The sequence below is a fragment of the Trichechus manatus genome, unplaced genomic scaffold (genome assembly GCF_000243295.1).
Source record: "Trichechus manatus latirostris isolate Lorelei unplaced genomic scaffold, TriManLat1.0 scaffold00137, whole genome shotgun sequence".
In the NCBI taxonomy this organism is placed as follows: domain Eukaryota; kingdom Metazoa; phylum Chordata; class Mammalia; order Sirenia; family Trichechidae; genus Trichechus; species Trichechus manatus.
In genome coordinates, this window is record NW_004444073.1 from 1,198,691 (window position 1) to 1,213,236 (window position 14,546).

The window sequence follows — 14,546 nt, forward strand, 5'->3', positions numbered from 1 at the left end:
TTTAATAAGTTGTGATACTCTTAATATGTAAATGGTAAAATTGACACTGCAAATGTATTTGTATATGCCTCACCTTGTGTTACAAGTACAGAAAAAGTAGGTGAGAAAGAAAAAGCAAAAACAAATAGAGCCAGAAATAAGGGTGATGCCACTCTGCAAATCTGCACCCTTGCTAAAGACTGGCCACAAGCTTTGCTGGAAGCTTCTTCATAACCAAAGCCAGTGAGACAGTCTTGTCAGTTAAACCACCTTCAGTGTTCAGAGCATTTGACAAATGCTTTTCAGATGCCTGCCATGTACCTGGCACTGTTTTATGTGTTGGCAGTCCAGCGGTGATGAGAACAGACACAATCTTCACCTTCATGGTGGTTATATTGGGGAGAAACGGACAATTAACATGGTAAATAACTAAAAAAAAATCAGTGTATGGGAAATGGAGGGTTTTCAGTTTTAAATAGAGTGGTCAGACTAGATCTCTCTAATTAGAGTGGTGACATTTGAGCAAAGATGCGTGAGAGATTCAGGGAGCAGGCTCTGTGGGTCTTTGGGTGAAAAACATTCCAGGCAGAGAGAATCAAACGCCCTGAGATAGACACGGGTGTGGGTGTGCAGGGACTACCAAGGAGGCCAGTGTGGCTGGAGCAGAATAAGGGTGGGATAGAGCAATAGGTGGCAGGGCTAGAAAAGTGACCAGAAACCTGATTACATAGGGTTTTGTTGGCCATTGTAAGCACTTTAGTCAGTGGGGAGTTATTGGAGGTTTGAGCAGAGGAGTGGTGTTATCTGACGTAGGTTTGTAAATGATCCCTCTGGCTAGGATACTGGGACTAGACTCTTCAGGGTCATATTTGAAATCAGAGAGACCAGTTAGGAGACTATTTTAATAATCCAGGCAAAAGGTGGAGAGAAGTGATTAGATTCTCTAATATACGTTAGCTATATTTTGAAGATTAGAGACAATGGTTTTCTCTGATTGATTAGATATAGTGTGTAAGAGAAAGAGAGATGTCAAGGATGAGCTCAAGGATTTTGGCCTGAACAACTAAAGAATGGAGTTGAGATGGGGAAGATTGAGAGAAGCAGATTTGGACAAGGAGATCAGAAGTTCAGCTTTGGGTATACCAGGTTGGAGATATCTAAGAGACATCCAAGTGCAGAGGCCTAGCAATCAGTTGGACAGATGAGTCTGAATTCAGCAGAGAAGTCTAGAATGGCAGTATAAATTTGGGAGTTGTCAGTATAAAGTTGTTATTTAAAGTCACAAGCCTATATTATTAAGAACAGAAGAAAATCAAGGACTGAATCCTGAGACCCTCCAGTGTTGAGACAGAAACATCAATTTCCATGAAACTTACACTGTTGCTCAGCCTGAAGTCTCCATTACCTGCTTCTAGATCAGGGGTTGGAAAACTATGGCCTGTTAGCCAAATACGGCCCACCACCTATTTTTGTAAATAAAGTTTTATTGGAACACAACCACGCTTATTTGTTTATGGCCTGCATATGGATGCTTTCACGCCACAATGACCAAGTTGAGTAGTTGCAACAGATACTCTATGACCCACGAAGCCTAAGATATTTACTACCTGGCGCTTTACAGAAAAAGTTTGCAGCCCCTGTATTCAATGAATACTGAGTAGTCACTCAGGAGAGCAGATCCTAGGTTGAGAAAGGAGCCTCATTGGCCTAGTGGTACTGTCTGTCTGCCATGTGTGGCAGTGGCCTCACTGGGCCTAGACTGGGAATTGCTTTCCAGAAACAGTGCTAGCCTTTGGATTGCTCTTCACATGGTTTTTGACCTCCCTGCCACCTCCTTTATTTTCCTTTCTTGTTTTATTTACAAGGCTTCTGGAGAGGATTAGAGGAATATTTATCAAAGCAAAGCTAGTGAACCCACGACATTGGCCTCCTTGACCCCAGGCTGAGCATTTCAGCACCCAGTTACAGCTCCTGGTGCTATCACTTGGATTACCCTAGAGATCACATCTCATCCACAGAAACACAGTGTGTGGATTAATTATCTTTCATAATATGAGTGAATTTTAGAGGTACTGAGTTCATTCACAGGGAAAGAAGACGAAATTGTTTAGAAAAAGGACAGTGTCCCATTGCTCTCATTTCCCAGTCATATTTTGGAGTCCTTTGAGGTTTATAACCAAAAAAGGGTAAACTTTTTTTTTTTATTTTAGTAAATGCAATGCATTTATTTAAAAAAATGTAAAACAAAAGTATTTACCACTATTATCACCAAGCATAGTCACATTTACTCTGGCATATAAAGTTATACCAAATACATGAGGAAGATATTGCCCACATATAATTCTGATTTAAAAAAAAAAAAAACACTTATGGAAAAACCTAGGTACAGAGAGAGGAAAACTAGCTCAAAATTCAAAACTAGTAAGCAGCAGAGCTTACAACTGAACTCCTTTCTTTCTCTCTCTCTCTCTCTCTTTTTTTAATTATCCCATCAGTGGTTAAGAGCTCAGCTGCTAACCCAAAAATCTGCAGTTGGAATCCACCAGCCACTCCTTGGAAACCCCATGGGGCAGTTCTACTCTGTCCTATAGGGTTGCTATGAGTCAGAATCGACTTGTTGTTAGATGAAGGTTTAGAGAGCAAATTAGTTTCTCATTAAACAATATACATATTGTTTTGTGACATTGGTTGCCAACCCTGCAACGTGTCAACACTATCCCCTTCTCGACCTTAGGTTCCCCATTTCCATTCATCCAGCTTTCCTGTAACCTCCTGCCTTCTCGTCCTTGCCCCTGGGCTGGTGTGCCCATTTAGTCTCGTCTTCATGGTTGAGCTACGTGTGTTATTGTTTGTTTTATAGGCCTGTCTAATCTTTGACTGAAGGGTGAACCTCAGGAGTGACCTCAGTACTGAGTTAAAAGGGTGTCCAGGGGCCATGCTGTTGGGATTTCTCCAGTCTCTGTCAGACCAGTAAGTCTGGTCTTTCAAAAACAGGTAAATCATGCAGGCACAGAGTCACTTATTCTGATAGTCCATCCCAGAAGTCAGTTCTACAACAGAGTGTGCTGTGACTGAGCCTGTCTGAGTCTCACCCAGATTTACACTAAAAAGTCATAATGCATCAATTGAAATTACTCAGAAGTATTTAGTTATTTCCCCCTCTACGATCTTTATCTCTGCATTTTCCTCTCCATTCTAATAGCTCACCCCTAGCCAAACAAAACTATTTTTTAAAGATACATCTATAGTCAAAGAATTGATGAAATTCCAAAACTCTTTCCTCCGAGATTTCTCTGTCCTCTGGTGCCTTCCCTTCCTCTCCTCGCTGCCATCCTGTCTTGGACGTCAGGGGCCCTAATTTATTGCCTTGTGCGACTGCACCAGTGATTTCCCACCTTCTTCTCCATTCAGAGCAGGGTTCATCAAAGCTGCAATTTCGTGAGTCCATTTTACAAAAGCTGAATGCTGATAATAAATAGTTTTAGTGATCTGAAAGCCTGCGATGAAACCCTAGGAGACCTGCCCAGAAAAGGCTTGACAAATGTACCAAGCTCTATTATTACAGCCGAATTTCTGTATTATGCTTTATAAATGTTCAGTTGGAACAGTATCAAATGACAGAAGGTTTGAGGCCATTTAAGTCCAAGAATTGTATTAATGGAGTACTAGAACACACTGTCAGATGGCCAGATCCCTTTGTGTAAGCTTTTCATCCTTTGTTCTTATGTGCATATGGAAGCAGCTGGCACCTTTGCTCTATGCTTAACCTCTGTGAGCTGTTTTGCCATCTGTAAGTTGGAGATGATGATATTAATACCTATCCACAAAAGTTGATTTTTGCAGGGGGAGGGGATGTTAAGTGAGCTAAAAAGTGCATAGTACAGTACCTGGCTCATAGAAGATCCTTACCAGGTGTTAGTACCTTCCCCACCTGAGAATGGATACCTATGTGACAGCAGGTGTCTGCAGTCTGGTGTCAGAGCAAGAGGTTAGACTGAAGCTGATGAATACGTGGGCCTTGACTGCAGTATAACATGAGCACATAGAGTGTTCGGCTTGAAGAAAGGAGACAGTGCTATCAACGTAAATTCAGTAATACCTTGTATTCCTGTCCAATGCTTCTAGAACACCTGCACTCACACTGTCTCCTTTGGGAGTCACAGCAGTTGCCCAGGAAAGGTTCTTATCTCCATTTTACAGATGAGAGAACTGAGACTTAAATGAGCTACATGACATGCCTAGTCATTGGCAGAGCCTAGACCAAAACTCCAGCCTTCTGACTTACAGATCTGTGTTCTGGCCAGCACTTCCTACGCTGCTCGGAGGGCTGGGTGCTGGGTCTCCCTGCCCTGCTTTTACTAGAGCAACTCTGGCACCATTAGATTTCAGTGCTAGGGTGCTATGTAAAATTTCGTATGATAAATATCTCTGCTCTAAAAAAAAAGATTTGAAAACCATCGCACTATATTATGATACCTTTGCAGCATAGTACATCTAAACTAAATTACATTATGTTAGCCTGAGACAAGGTGCAGATAATTGTCAATTTATCCCATCATTATCCCAGTCTCTGTGGGCTAGAATCTGGGACAGTGTGGTTGTTCCCATTTGTGAGTGATGGAATTAAAAGCAAATATGGTCCTGGGGTTTATCCAAGTTAGTGTTTGCTGTGGATTAGGAATTGTCCAATATTCCTGTTTGGTCAGATCACATATATTGTCCAGGAGTTTACCTGATGCAGGAAAACAGCATTCTGCTGGGGAGGGGACTGTGGCCAGGGATTTATTGTCTGGGTCAAGCTGAGTGAATATCTGCATAAATTTGTATCTGTGGCTTTGTAAAATAGGAGAAGAAATTTTTCAGGATGCCTAGGTCTGAACAAACATCACTGAAGTGGCTGGTGCTTTTGTGAATGTTCTGTAAATGTCAGAGAATCTATCGTGTTATTATAACAGATAACCCTGACCGATTAGGCTTAATAAATTATTCTCTAAAGCACCATTGTTGAAGGTATTGGGATGTTCATGAAAAGATTCAGCTGACACTTCCCTGCCCCATCTGCTCATGATCCCCATTCAACCAAGCACTGTTTCTCAAGGATGCTGTGGACTATGTGCTTATCCTTTAACAGGGAACTAAAGGAGAAGATTCAGCCAGAAATCTTAGAGCTGATCAAACAGCAACGACTGAACCGACTTGTGGAAGGGACCTGCTTCAGGAAACTCAACAGCCGGCGGAGGCAAGGTATTCTTTGGGGACACTTCAAACTCAGGATGGGTGAACATAAGCCTGATCCATGGGGAGCTACAGAGCATGGGTGTTGGTCAATGGGTGGACCACGCAGCATTGAACGTGGGCCAGGCATGGGAGTCTACGTAAGTTCTGGATTCCGCATGCATACTCAGGGAGAGTCCAAGTCCAGAATTACCAAAAGACCCACAGAACTGAAGAGCCATGTTTGCCATTCAGTGCTGTGAGACTGCTAAGGGTGGTGTCAACAACAGTAACATGTACTAAGGGCTACCGTACACCAGGCTCATCTCTAAACAGTTTACTTGTGTTAGTGCATTTCATCCTCACAATAACCCTATGATGCAGGTACCATGATCATCCCCAGGTTAAGGGTGAGGAAACTGAGGCATTGAGGGGTTGAGTAACTTGCCGAAGGTCACAGAAGAGCAAGGATGCATACCCAACCAGTTCTATGACCCTTGCTTTTAATGACTTACTTGCTTTTGGGTTTTATCTTGGGGTTTTCAGCAAGGATGACCCTTATTCTCACCTCCCACATACTGATTCTCTTCCAGGTCAGAATTATTTTTCTTGGGCATATAAATTACCGTGAGCCAGGGTAAGATAGATTCACTTTCCATAATCTTTCAAGACAAATTTCTAAGTTGTCTCTATAAATTGTAATCCCAAAATGTCAAGTCAAAATAAGTACCCTTACACCAGTTCCAACAAGTGGAAAGAATTTCCAGCTGTTTCTTGCCTGAGGAAGTAGAGCTCCGTGATTGTTTTCTTGCTCTCTTGACATGCTGTTGTTTGCAAAGTCAAAGTACTCTTATCCCACTGTCCTAGAGTCAAATAGCCAAAAAACACAACTGAAAAATAGAAGTTTGAAGAGAGAAGAGATTGAAGAAGGGCCGGAAATGGATAACAAAAGGAGTAATAAGCGTAAACATTAGCAACCATACAAAAATAAACATCATCCATGGCCCAAGACAAATGTGCACAGATATTTCTGAAACATGACAGATGTTCTGTTCAGACATAGAGCTCATTCGCTAATGGTGTGCATTTGATGCTTGAGTCAAGGCCAGCCTATTGGTCATTTATTTTAACCATACTACGTATTCATTAAATTCAAAGTTTTTCGAATATTACCATTAAAAATCATCTCAAGGAACTCCCAAAGGAAGAACTTCCTCAAGGAATGAAAATGCAGGTGGTTCACAGAGTTTGGGTAACCATGACTGTGAGCTTCAAGCTGGACCTGAGGAAAGAAGAGTAGTGGAATAATACAGGTGCAGCTGGGACTGACAAAGACTCACCTTGGGAAGCTCAGTGGAAGAGGTAACTCAACGCTCCCACTCAGCAATTGAAGAACACGTTAACTGCCTCCTTCCTCATTACATCCTTGAATTTGGCATCTTTGTCAGACTAAATGGTGTTTCAAGAAGACAGTGTTGCACACTGTCAGGGACAAGAGCCAGGAGCCAGAGGGTGTGGGTGGAATCCTTGCTCTACCCCTCTCTAGCTGTGTGGCCTTGGGCAGTTTCCCCATCTGAAACAAGGATAATAATGCCAAGCTTCTAACGTTTTTGCAAGGAAGAAAGGTGATCATGAATGAAGCTCTTAGAAAGCAACAACAAAAGGTAGCTTTTATTATTCTAGAAGAGTGCATGGGAGGAAAGCAGTGAGCTGGGAGCTGGGAGACTTGACTACAGGCATCTCCTCAACTCTGTAATTGATGAGCTGGGTGTTTTTAGACAGGACTTGTGGCCTCTCTGGGCCACAAGTTTCCATCTATAAGTGGGAGGATAGAACTAAAGTGTAAGATTTCTGCTCAGTTAGCCAGAGAGTCAATTTTATGCCCTGATTTCTTCATTACTTTTGGAAAAAATTAATACTCAGGATATATTACCCCCATAAAGATGATTTTAAAAGTTTTTATTTACTTGACTGACCTTGGACGAAGAACCCATAAGTTGGGCTGTGATGGTTGTGCTGGCAGATAGAAACCTACTGTCAACCCTGCTCTCTGAACTAAACTGTCGAGCCAAGGTCCAAGGTTGCAAAGAGAGACACAACTCACACAGGCACTGGTTGGAACAACACTTTACTCACATAGAGAAGAGACAGAGCCAGGTCAATTACAATAGTAGGTGTCGGTCCCCCAAGGCCAGTGGGTCTCACTCCATAGCCGACACAAGGTTGATGGTCTGCACGCGCCCCTGTTCGCTTCGTGCTGGGAACAGATGCACCATTGGAATTGACCAGGTGCCACATGACGCTCCGGCTTAAGCAGAAAAAGGAAAGTGTATCCAGAACAGGGAGGGAGTTTTCCCGAGAAGAAAGAAGTAACTGGGACAGAGAGAGGCTCAATTCCCAGCCTACATTATTAGGGAATGTTCCAGGTCCAAGGCTTCTGATTGGGTGATCCAGGCGGGGGTCAGAAGTAGTCAATAAACTGTTTTCCCACTTTCCCAACACCTACCAACCAAAAGCCTCCACTGATGCTAGAGTCCTTCAGAAACTAATTCACAGAAATATCTTTGACCTTCCAGCAGTCTATTCCAGCAGGAGACTAACCCTTTCTAGCCTGAAATAGGTAGAGGCTATGAGAATAATCCTGTTTCTAGATATGATCATTTCAGTTTTTTGTTAAAGAAGCGATTGTCTTTTATCTGTAAATCTTCCAAATTTTCTAAAAATGAATTACCTAATGAACAAAAAAAAAAATTAGCATCTAGATTATAAATGTATTAGTTCAGCTCCCTCGGGAGCATGACCATCTGTGTTTAATATAAAATTATTCTCTGAGTGCAGAAAAGAAGGCTTTTTTGTGTTTGGTAAATGGATTTTAAATCTGGTGACTGGCTCTTCATGCTTAAAAATACGGATTCAAAGCAGGCTGTGCTGAAATTAGTTTCCTGTCACCCCATCAAAAACATTTCATTTACATTTACACAGATTAATGAGAACATGACGTAAAGTCATTTTTAATCTCTTCGGGAAAGATACAGTTGCACATGAGATCTTAGCCTGAAACATATGACTGCCTGCAACCTGCAACGTGCCACCAACAGGTTAAAGAACAGGTATTCCCCGTGCAGGATCCCTTGCAACTTGTCTGACAGTGAGCTGACACAGACGAGTGGATTTAAGTAATTAATGTTACGGAGGAATATGAAAGAGCGTCCGGTCCCAGAGAACTGGAAAGTGGAGGGGCAAAAATAGAGTCCTTTTCTGTGTCACGTTTGGTTAGAAGGCCCCCAAATTGATACATGGCCGGAATTCTACCTGTTTCATTTGCAACTCTGCTACTTAGATTGTGTGATGCAGAGTTTGCAAACCTGGCTTTCTGGGAATTCTGACCACATTAGACCTGTGAGGCGGTAAATCATGTAAGATGCATTGAGTTGGGTTGGAGTCCCCATCTCTTCACACACTAGCTGGGTAGCCTTGGGCAACCTACTCAATCTCTCCATGCTCCTATTTCCTCAGCTGTAAAATGGGGGCCCGAGCAGTGGTAGTTCAGTAGCAGAGTCCTTGCCTTCCATGCGGGAGACCAAGTTCGATCCTGGCCAATGCACCTCACGCACAGCCGCCACCTATCTATCAGTGGGAGATTTCGTGTTTGTGATGCTGAACAGGTTTCCGGGGAGCTTCCGGACTAAGATGGACTAGGAAGAGAGGCCTGGTGATCTGCTCCTGAAAATTAGCCAGTGAAAACCCTATAGATCACAACCATCCAATCCCCAACTGATCATGGGGATGGTGCAGGACTGAGCAGTATTTTGTTCCATTGTGCATGGGGTTGCCGTGAGTCAGGGGCTGACCCCACAGCGGCTAACAACAACCACCACAAAGTGGGGATAATATTAGTTCTTACATCAAATAGTTATAAGAGTTAAATAAAATTGTGCATGTATAGCACTTAGTACAGTGCACACAGCACCTTATCAAATGTTCACTAATAGTACTTGGTATTAATTTTAATTAGTAGTTCCTCAGAAAACCTATTTTTAGACACAGGAGGTAGACTGTAGCTTTGGGTGTTATATACCTTCTTCATTCCATTCTGTCCCTACCACAGAGTATAAGGTATTCATTGTAGAATCCCTCACAATGGAAATTGTCTTGCTTCTGTATTCCTTGAGCTTCTGCAGGAGAGGGCTAAGAGCTCTTTGTGGTTAAGTCCACTATTTGCTTGCTGAGAACCTGCAGGCTCAGCCCCCACCTCCCCCCATTTTCTTACATTTCAGAGCTTAAGATCACTCTGAGTCATTTGCATTGCATGGCCTTGATAAGAGCCCAGCGCTAAACACGGGAGAGTCATTTCAAGAAATGCTAACATGAAAATTGCGCCTTCTTGAGGACATTCTCCATTTGATTGACGAGCATCCCTTCTCTAAGCGCTAACTTAGCAAATTTATTTTGGAGTTCAATGCTTGGCAAAACTTACCTCCTTCCAGGAACGAATCAGCATGGTTTCACCTTTCTGCCAGCTAGGACTATGTACCTTACATTTCTGTTTGGCTTAGTCTGAAAACCCAGAGCCAAACGGGTGATTCAGGCACCTGTTTGACAAAACAAAAACCGTTGCCGTTGAGTCAATTGAAACTCATAGTGACCCTATAGGACAGAGTAGAACTGCCCCATAGGGTTTCCAAGGAGCGGCTGGTGGGTTTGAACTGCTGACCTTTTGGTTAGCAGCCAAACGCTCAAACCACTACATCACCAGGGCTCCAGGCACAGTAACGGTAAAGACCATTTGGGGGAGCAGGTTCTTTCTTCCTCTCCCCTTGACTGAGATTTTCTTTTAATATTTCATTAAACCTAATCGTAACTAAATTTTAGAAACGGGTGTAAATAAATAGATATCTTCAATGAAGAAAGCCAGATACTTTCCAAATGATCCAAATGACAGATACTCATTGTTCCCAAAAGGTAGAGGGACCAGGAGTGTGGACGAGAAGCATTACCACTGACTGGAAAATGGAAAGACACTAATAATTTATCGAAAGCTAGCTCTGTGAAAGGTGCTTGAGGGATATTTTATATCTGTTTTACTCGTGTAATTATCCTTACTTCACAGATGAAGAACAAGATCGTAAGGTTTTTGTAATTTCACCAAGGACCCACAGCTAGTAAGTGGCAGGACCAGATCTATACCCCGTGTATGTCTGATTCCAAAGCCTTTGGTTACGCCAAATCGTTTTTAAAAAAAAAAAATGTGTTTGGGGGCTCCGGAATCATCTGTAGCTATTAAAAGGAGACAGCAGTCTCCAGGGAAGCAGAATTCTGAATCTAAACATGAGTCTCTCATTTTGAAGAACGTCCAGTGATGTGAGGAATATTTGAAAGGCAGAATAACCTTTCCACCCATAGTTGCTATTTCCCTTTACCGAACGACAGAGAAATCTTGAATCTCAACATCTGGAAGAAGGTATTTCCCTTTAAAAAACATCACTGGGGTCCCTTATATCTTAAGGTTGTAACCTGGAAAAACTCAACCTTAAGCAAAAAGCAGACTTTTTCTCACACCGAAGACTGCACATTTTGACAGAGGAAAGATATGAAATCCTTACGGAGGTGTTCTAAAGAAGTGCTTTAGAAAATGCCACTGTGCCTCTCCAACAAAACTCCCAGGCCCTCCATCAGCAGCCAGCTGCTGTCTGAGGACTTTGCATCTGAGACAAAGGTGGCACCCTGATGCCACGGCAGAGCCGGTCAGGACTTGGTTCTTGCCGTGCCCTTGCCTCACTGACTGGGCAGCATTTCTGACTCACCAATGATAGCTATTCTTCAGCTCGCCCATCTCCCCTAAAGACCTGTGGGCAGCTGCACACTTGGCTTCAGCCTTGATGATGAAGACAGAATACAGGTTGCTCTGGCCCATAGAGTGGCCACTAGCCACCTGTGACTACTTAAATTAAGTAAAACTAGAAATTTGTTTTCTGAATATTGGATAACACAGATACAAATGTTCCCATCACTGAGAAGTTTCTACTGCACAGCAAGAATTACAGTTGTCAGTGGTCATTAGCTCCAGAATAATTTATGTTACATTAGGAATAGTTTTAATCAGCCCTGGAGAGCTTTCAGCTAGGCTCGTGAGCTTTGAAGCCGGCTTTTCCCTCTGATCCTTCACAAACATCCATGAAAAGAAAGAAGAAATGAAGTTTAAAATTGTCTGTGTACTTTGAGTTGCTGCGTTTGGGGGGTGAAGAGATGGCTGTTAACATACTGTCCTCCATAATCGACTGGAAAACCTCTGTATTAACTCTTATTTTGTCTTTAAATGCTAGGAAACAATCTTTGATAATGTTCTCACTGCTTCCAGCTAATTGCTTTTTGTGACACAATCCACTTACTCATTGCCTAGAGGGTTTGAGGAACTAGTAACATCATGCTGGGTTTTGAAAGAAAAGTACACATTTTTCTTACCATAAAATAAACTGCAAATCAAGCTGCTGGTGGGATCTGACATGGGACTGTCTCACCCAACATGCTGGTGTGCTGGGCTGGCTGGAACCGACAGTTCTGCTCTCCTGTATAACAGCTGGAAGCAACGATGGTTTTGTGGTAGAAGTCCTGCCTTCCATGCGGGAGACCTGGGTTCGATTGCCAGCCAGTGCAGCTCATGTACAGCTACCACCTGTCAGTGGAGGCTGGTGTGTTGCTATGATGCTGAACAGGTTTCAGTGGCGTTCTCAGACTAAGACAGACTAGGAAGAAAGACCTGGCAGTCTACTTCTGAAAATCAGTCAGTGGCTCACAGTGGTTTCATCTGCAAGTGATCATGGGGATGGTGGAGAACTGGGCAGCATTTTGTTCCATTGTGTGTGGGGTTGCCATGAGCCAAGGGCCAACTCAACAGCAACTAACAACAACAACAACAACTTTTGAGACAGAAATTTGCAAGTTATCACATCTCTATACCTTCCCAAAGCTCAGGGCTCTAGCTTTTATCATCAAGGAGATAACAGCTGAATATCCCACTTGTTTGATTGTGGATCAAGACAACCTTCTCAAGCATTTTCATCCCCTTTTTCCAGTTTTTTGCTTTCCATCCAAGACTTCCTGTTTGATGAGGTGGAGTTGACCATGTCCCTTGCAGCAGTGTACACCTGTCTTTTTTGATCTCTTCCATTTCAGTAGTGGACAGAGAAGGAGGAACTTATACAGTATCTTAGTTATCTAGGGCAGCTATAACAGAAATACCACTAGTGAGTGACTTTAACGAACAGGAATGTATTTTCTCACAGTTTAGGAGGATAGAAAAGCCCAAATGCAGGGCACTGGGTAGAGGGGAAGACTTTCTCTCCTGTTAACTCTAGGGGAAGGTCGTTGTCTCTTTCCAGCTTCTGGTTCCTTGGTTCCTTGGTGATCTTCATGTGGTGTGACATCTGTCTTGCCCCCTTTGTGCTTGCTTGCTTCTGTGCCTGATCTGCTCTTTTGTATCTCAAAAAGTGATTGACTTAAGACACACCCTTCACTGACATGGCCCCATTAACATAACAAAGAATCCCCTATTCCCAAATGGGATCACATCCTTAGGTATAAAGATGATTTATAACACATAATTTTGGGGGGACACAATTCAATCCATAACATATAGGATAAGAGAAGAATTAGCTGGAGGAAGGAGGAAAACCAGGGGCAAGTGGTATCATAAAAGTCAAGAAAATTTTAAATTCTGGAAGGAGGGAATTCTGTCATCTATGGACCAGATATTTTTATGACACATTTCAAGGCAGCCTTTTTTTTTTTTTTTAAACAGACATTGACTGCAGCCTTGCAAGGAAAGAGGTTGTTTTGCCTCCTGGAACCCTGAAAAATAGCCACTGTCCTCCAGTAGTTTATGAATGTGAGAATGTATTACACAAGCGAACTTCCAGGTTCATATTTTTCCCATCAACCAGAGTTGCTAACTTGTTCCTGCCTCCTCCTTCCCAGACCTACTTGTCTGCAAACACGTATTTCCACCATCTTTCTCTTAGCTGCCGTTAAGACTGAGGGAACTCATTTTCTTGAGCTTCTTGGCTTTGTCTCTCACGTCTGCCTTTCATTTTAATGATGTTTTTGCTACACCCGGTTGAGTGCTGTGTGCATAGTAGGCACTCTGCAAATATTCACTGAAAATCTGAGGGAAAAAAAAGTTGCCATCCAGTCAATTCAGACTCATGACGACCTCATGTGTGTCAGAGTAGAACTCTGCTGCATAGGATTTTCAATGGCTGATTCTTTCAGAAGTTGATCACCAGGACTTTCTTCCAAGGTACCTCTGGGTGGACTGAAACAGCCAACCTTTCAGTTAGCAACTGAGCACCTTAACCATTTGCACCACCCAGGGACTACTTGAATAAACTTACCCTGAGAGAATATAAGCAACAAAATTTCTTTGAAGTTTGATATTTTACCTTACAAATAAATATAAATAGTGTGTTTTACTCCATAATATATCTATATACCAATTAAATTTCTTAATTTCTCCTTACCCCAACTAATTGATCTTTGACTGTGCCATATTGACCCTTCGGCATCAAGTCCCACTACTAACCTCGAGAGTTTACCCCAGCTTGAGAAGCAAGGGATTCCTATAAAGAACGTGCTAAGACCTTACTCAGAACAAGACCAGCAAGTCCAAGCATCACATCTCTGCTGATGCCCTTCTTGACTTTCTGTCACCCTTTAGTCACTCACATAGCCAAAAACCTCATGTCAGAGATAACAGCTGCTCCAACTGGCTTTGCAGTCATCACAGGCTATTTAGACGAGGCAGAAGATCCTTTTGGGGAAAAGGAACCACCACAGCCTGTCATGCCAGACCCACAAGAGGCTCCATCACAAGCACTGTTGGTACTCAAGGTCAAAGCACGGCCTTCTCCTTTGGAACTAGTTATTGTGGATGACAAGTCAAGTCCATAAATGTGTCCTCCTCATGGAAAACTGACAATTACACATTAGCCCAATTAAAATGGCTGTGAATTACTCAGGGAATAGCTGTGTTCCCTCCCTTTGAAATGCTGTCCCAGTAAAATGACCCATGTTTGTACATATAAAGCATAATTTTGAAAATTTATCAAGTCCAGATGTTTTCCTAGCCATCAAATAATTTTATGTTCTCAAATTGTTCCAGCAGAGTTCAGATTTTTTAAGTATATAAATTGCCATATTCTGGCTACATGTCAGGAATTCTTCAGCCCTATTTATAGATGAAGAAGATAGAAGTCACCGAGGTACTTTCCTTCTGGGGCTCCAGTGTGGACATTTTTGTGTGGCTTTTATTTTCATTTTCAAAACTTGTTTTGTTTTGTTTTTTCCTATTAAAAGAA

The 14,546-nt window shown here is 42.4% G+C and overlaps 1 protein-coding gene across 1 annotated transcript in view; it reads left to right on the plus strand.

Moving 5' to 3' along the window:
* The window catches only part of ELMO1 (engulfment and cell motility 1), a 648,319-nt gene that overhangs the window by 602,103 nt on the left and 31,670 nt on the right, over positions 1–14,546 (plus strand). Inside the window, exon 20 of the mRNA XM_004385299.2 lies at positions 5,111–5,223. Within this exon, the coding sequence (XP_004385356.1) occupies positions 5,111–5,223 (113 nt within the window). The remainder of the gene's footprint in view (positions 1–5,110; positions 5,224–14,546) is intronic.